Source organism: Athene noctua, chromosome 2 (genome assembly GCF_965140245.1).
Source record: "Athene noctua chromosome 2, bAthNoc1.hap1.1, whole genome shotgun sequence".
NCBI lineage: Eukaryota > Metazoa > Chordata > Aves > Strigiformes > Strigidae > Athene > Athene noctua.
The window spans coordinates 98,504,924-98,510,923 of NC_134038.1; the positions used below are offsets into that span (position 1 = coordinate 98,504,924).

Genomic DNA, 6,000 nt, shown 5'->3' on the forward strand with positions numbered 1-6,000 from the left:
GCCAGGAGGGAGGGAGGGTTAAGCAAGTTAGGGGCTGAGAACGGAGAAAAAGCATGCTGGGTTTGAATGCCCCCACCTCTGATCTGCTTTTGAGGCTGCTTCTTTTAGGCCTGAGCAGGACATCTTTAAAGTCCAGTTTGAGGTCTGCGTCTACCCGGGGCATCTTGCTGGGGTGCGGGGGCCGGGTCTCTCCTGGCGGCAGCGGCGGCGGGAGTGGCGGCTCCGCTCCGCTGCACCGCGCCGCCTGCAGAGCCGCGCCGGCCAAAGCCCGCGGGCCGCGCACGGAGCGTATTTATAGGGCGCGGGGAGCGCGGCGCCGCGGCCCGGGCCCCATCGCTTTATTAGGAGAGGGTGGGCTTTAGCCGGCCGCCCGCTGCCCCTTCTCTCGCCGCGGCCACCCTCGTTTCTCCGTCGGGCTGGGCGCTCTGTGTGTGTGGGGGGAAGACGGGGACGCGGCGGCCGCCCGTGCGGGGCGAGGCGCGGGCAGCGCCGGCGGCATAGCGGCCTTAAGGGCAAAGCAAGGGCAGAGGAAATGGCGCCTCCATGTGACCGACCGAGCGGGCGGCCGCCACCGCCGGGTGTGAGAGCCCGCCGCAGCCGGGTGGCCGCGGAGGGGCTCAGCTGACATCTTCGCCTCTTCCCCGCCGCCTCGGGCGACGGTTGCGGGCCAACGGCCGCCCGGGACGGGGACGGCCCTGAGGCGGCAACAGCGACGGGGGCTGGCGACGCTCCCCAAAGATTTTCGGGCGGCTGCGGCACGGACCAAAACTTTGTGCCTCCAACGTTATAAAAGGCCAGCCTTTGGCCTTCCTGGGCTCGGGGGAAATCCGGCCTTCCGGGGCGCTCCGCTCTGAGCCCAAACTTGGCCCCCTCCCTGCCTGGCATCCCCTGGTAAAACGGAGCGTTTCCCAGCTCCTGGGACCCTCTGAGCTGGGTCCCCAACGTGACTGCAGAGCAAAGGGCTAGCATGTGTTTTCGGCATTAGAAACGTTGAGAAATGTGCAGCTGGTTGGTCACAGAAGAGCAGTCATGGCATCAGCCACCTGGAGCTGCCTCTGCACAGTTATCTCCTATATACATGCACGTGGAGAGGCAACAGGGAGCCTCTTTTTTTGCCCTCCATAGCATAGAGGAGCCTGATCTGTGGCATTATGTGATCCGTTTTCAATGGCCAGCCAGTGTTCAACACAGTCACAAAACCCCCATGGTAGCAGGATTACATGCGCTGGGTCCATCTACATCGGTTGGCACAGGGATCAATACAGGGTGACCAGATATCACATGAGATGACTTTCACAGGAGCTTTGAGCCTTGAAGTCTGTTCAATTATGAAGTTGGTGAGTTGTAAGATTTGGACTTCTTTGGAAGACACATGAGCTAAACCTTGTCAGTGACTGGAAACTGAAGCATGTGAGGATCATGGCTTGCTTCCCTTCCTCAGACACACTGCAGGATGAAGTAGTGTTCTCTATCTGAAAGTTGCACACATCTGGTCAACACCCTGCCTGCACCAGAGCTGTTTTACATCTCTCTGCCCAAGTCTCCCAGATAATTCAATATGACCAAGCATGAGGCCCAGGCTTTACACAGCAGTCAGAGCATTTGAGTGCTTGAAGTTTTGAATGTCCAAGTTGAGAGACCTTGAATCTGGTTTCCAGGAAGCCTTGAGGCTTCAGAACACCGGGGGATGTTCCAGGAGAGCCTTCCCACTGGGGCTATTTCCCACGGAAATATTCAGGTGAAACAGGACCCTTTATAATTAGACTCATCTGCATAACAGAGGCCATTCACTTGGTGGTTTCTCTACTAGATTCAACAACGTACTAGAACAACTAAAATTTATCTTTCAGACAAATAGCCACATCTCCCACCATTTACCGTTCAGTGATAAATTAACATTTTGTACAGGAGCAGAGTGTACTGATAAGAATGGGTTCTGTGAAAGTGGCATGCCTGTAGGAGAGGATTGAGAATGGAGAAAAAACAAATGCCTTCTGTCTGTGCCTGGCACCATATCTTCTCTTTGCCCTCATGGCAGGCATGTGATGCTGAGAAGAAAGAAAGAAGGCACTGCACTGCACTGTGAAAGCAAAAGGTCAGCACTGTCATGGGGAGTAGGAGATGGAGGCTAGCAGTGATACTTGTAAGCCCCAGAAAATCATGCCTGCTGCTGTTTCTCAATTCCTATATTTTAGTTTTCGTTTCCACTCAGAACTCGCCATGTAGTTTTTCTGTAGATTAAAGTATATGCTAATAGCCAATAATATTAGTATATGCTAATACCAACAGGCTGGCTGGGTCCCTCTGATCAGCTCTGGTCATCTTGAAAATTTACAAAATCCTCCAGCTTCTTACTTCAGTATGTATTTTCTGTAATTAAAATTATGGTTTCTTGCTGAACTACCTCTGTCTTTTTCAGTGTCCTTTCTGAGGTATGGACACCAGAAAGGACATGAACAGATCACATTAAATCATAGCCAGAAATGAAGATTGTCTCGTTATGCATCTTTGCTATTCCTCTTTACACCTGCGGTGATCCCATATTATCTCTTTGTGCTATAGAGGAAAGAGCTGTTCAGCCAGGCTGAATGCAGTTTTGGTATTTATCCTGTAAGTGGAAATGAGCTATCACTGATTTCATAAATTAACATATGTAAATTATTCCAGCTACTTTCCTTTAGAGGTATTCTTTTATCTACTTCATTGTTTTATATTTATACTTAAAAGCAAATGGAACAATGCACTCAGAAGAGAACTTATCAGCCACTGTAGCTGAAAAGACCAATGCCAGTGTAGCTTTATAGGTCAGTTTCCTGAACTTGGTGTTTTTGAGAAGAGGGAGAAGTGGTCATAATAATACAAATAGTTCTTACCATGTCTCAAGAGGAAGTATCTGACTTCAGCCTATGATTATCTAAGAGTTATCCTCGTGTCCTCGTGATTTTCATCCTGTTAATGTCATTGTAAATGCTGTTGTATTTCATAATAGAAATGAGTTCACAGATGGGATCTGCTGACAAAGGACATGGAAGAGAGAGGTACTCATTGGCATCTTCCTCTTGGTCTTCCTTGGTAAGATTTTCCTCAGGAATCCCAGGCGTCTTAGACACATGGGAAAGGCAGGAGCAATGAAGACTTATCCTCAGAAGAGCAGGATCAACTTTGGCAGTGGAGGGGAAGGCTTTTGAGACCTAGAAAAAGCAAATGTCAGTCCTGTCTTTGAGAAGAGCAAGAAGGAGGAAGGATCTGGGCAACTACAGGCCAGTCAGCCTCACTTTGATGCCTAGGAAGGTGCTGGAGCAAAAAATCCTGGAAACCATTTCCAAACACATGAAGGACAGGAAGATGACTGGAAGTAGTTGGCATGAATTTACAAAGACGAAATCATACTCAGCTAACCTGGTTACCTTCTGTGATGAAATGACTAGTTTGGTGGATGAGAGGAGAGCAATGGATGTTTATTTTGACTGGGACAGACTCCCATAACATCTTCATAGACAAACTGAAGTGCAGACAAGCTAAAAGGACAATGAAGTGGACTGAAAACTGACTCAGCTTCTGAGCTTAAAGGGTTGTTTGTGATCAGTGACATAAAGTCCAGCTGTAGGTCAGCCATTTGTGGTGTACCAGATTAATTGTATATGCCATTAAAAACACCCCTTTTTATTCATGCTCAGGTTTCTCCTAATTTAAATAAGAAAACTTTCCTCACGAACTACTTGGTGCTGGAAAAAAGCATTAAATGATAACCTTAAAGTGTAAGCACTTCTGAGCACCAGAAACACCTCTAGGGTGAATGCTTAATGAGGTTGTCATTATTTATCATCAGAAACTCTGGTCACAGCAGATGCACAGCTGACACAACTGAAGGCTGTGCTGACTTCACTGTGGTTCCTAGGAAAATGCTATAGCCTTATATCGTTCCATACAGTCTGTAATGTAATTAGCATGCATGTTTAAGGAGTGTGGAGAGCAGTAGTGAAAGCACTGCTCAGTTGGCAAGTGCTCCCACAAACTGTGTGTCACAACTTCCCAGCAAAATCCCGTATCTGGAAAGAACAACATGCTGCAGGACATGTGTGATGAAGATCTTTCACTGTTAAGGAGAAGCAGCACATTTGGGAAAAGAGCCTTGTTTTTCTTTTGAGAAATTTAAATCTCTTTTATTATTCTGTTTGAATTTGGGCCTTGTCTACACGGAATAGCAGTTCCCAGTAGATGGATCAAGAGACCTAACTCAGCAAACCCTGCAAATGCAAGCAGAAGATTTCTTTTGGTTGTGGAGATAAGGGAGTTTCTCTGAACTATCACTAGTATTACAGCATCTATGCTAGGGCTTTTGCTGGCCTTGATAGCCACCAGAAATGGGAGGAGTGGGGCTGACACCCCTGACTTACACAGCTGTGCCAAACACACTTCAGCCACATGCATGAAGATCACTTGTTATGAAGTGAAGAGACTTTTATGCCGTAAGTATTTTCATTAAATTCAAAGGTCATAGGGTAGACCACTAATCATAAACTGAATCCCAGGCCCACACTGGATTCAGAAGGACAATGTCTCATTCAAGGTACGATTTACTTAGGAGTAAGTGACCATATCCATTCCCATTTGATTTCAGCAGGTTTCAAATGCTAATTATAAGTAATCACAGCAATTAATAATGACACTCTGACCTTCCTTGACTTATGAAATACGTTTAGATTCTGTCTGTGCTGATAAGTGAAATGGACCAAGGCCAATCTCTGTCCCTGCAAGGCAAGGGACAGAGTGTTGCTCACACATAGCATCCATCTAGATGCCATATGTGAGCTTCAAGGGGTTTCACTCATACTGCATATTGGAAACAGTCTGATGCTGTTCCCTGAACTGTCCTCAGACTACCTGGATAGCTGGGCAGGTCGTCCAAGGGAGTGTGATACTAATTAAAGAGTATGGACCACTGTATGGTAGAGCTTGTGGCCATGCACTGGTCCAGTCTGGTTTACCATAGGGCTTTACTCTTACGAAAAAGGTGGACTACGTGACCCTGAGAGGTCCCTACTAAGCTCAGACAATCTGTAATTCAGTGGTTCAGTATATTACTTTGTCATTACAGAGTATCTTCCCTTGCAAGATCTCAAGGGACTTTAAACGTTCCAGTATTTAAATACTTTATTTGATGGTCATAAGCATTTACATAAGAGAAAGGCATGAAAAGAGAAATTCAGAGATGAAGTGAACTCCAAGTTATACGTTAGAACTCTGATTATGATCTCACACTGGTTTTATAGCAGTAAAGTGCCACTGACTTCAGTGGAGTTGTCCCTGCTCAGTACCACCACAGGGAGAAATAGGTTGTGAAGTAAACTCCTCAGAGACAAGTGGCAAAGTGCCGTAGCCTACATTGGTTTGTACGGTTTATAACACTGTAGGGTTTATAGACTTCAGAGAGTAAATACAGTGGACTCACTCCCATTAGCATCATTAGGATTTGTTACCACCAAAGCATGGTGAAATCTAGCTTTGAGCTGTAAGCCAGAGTCACACAGAGGGTCATTTTTAGGGTTGGTATGGAAACCGAAAAGGAGTTCTCAGCTCTTGTCTCAGGCTATGTTCAGCCTGGCAGAGCTCCATGTCATGCTCTACATTCAAGCTTCTCCTCTGCTTTCATGAGGTTTTTTCTGTGTGTTGTATACACATCACCTGCAGGCCCACAAAGGCATTTTTTCCTCAGCCTCTTCCCAGCCACACCCAGTATGGTCATCCACAACATCACAAAGTTCACTAGGGAAGGGGCTCTCTGGACCACCCCATCCTTTTTACTTCCATCTCTGAAAAAGTTTCTTGGTGTGGCATTCCTGGCTCCTTGGATTTCTATTGGGAGGGGTAGGCATTTCTACGGCCTCTCCTGTGTTTTCCTCCTTCCGAATCTTGATTCGGCCCTGGAGCCTCATGAGTGCCCATGTTTTTACGTCTGTGGTCTTCTAAAATAATTTGACATCCTGCCTACTTGGCCTC

At 47.0% G+C, this 6,000-nt stretch overlaps 1 protein-coding gene across 3 annotated transcripts in view; it reads right to left on the bottom strand.

The window, feature by feature from the left end:
- Positions 1-488, bottom strand: part of GMPR (guanosine monophosphate reductase) — a 44,546-nt gene extending 44,058 nt beyond the window's left edge. For all 3 annotated transcript variants that reach the window (XM_074899716.1, XM_074899715.1, XM_074899717.1), the window contains exon 1: positions 77-488. In XM_074899716.1, the coding sequence (XP_074755817.1) occupies positions 77-163 (87 nt within the window). In that variant the 5' untranslated portion in view covers positions 164-488. The remainder of the gene's footprint in view (positions 1-76) is intronic.
- Positions 489-6,000: the final 5,512 nt, after the last annotated feature.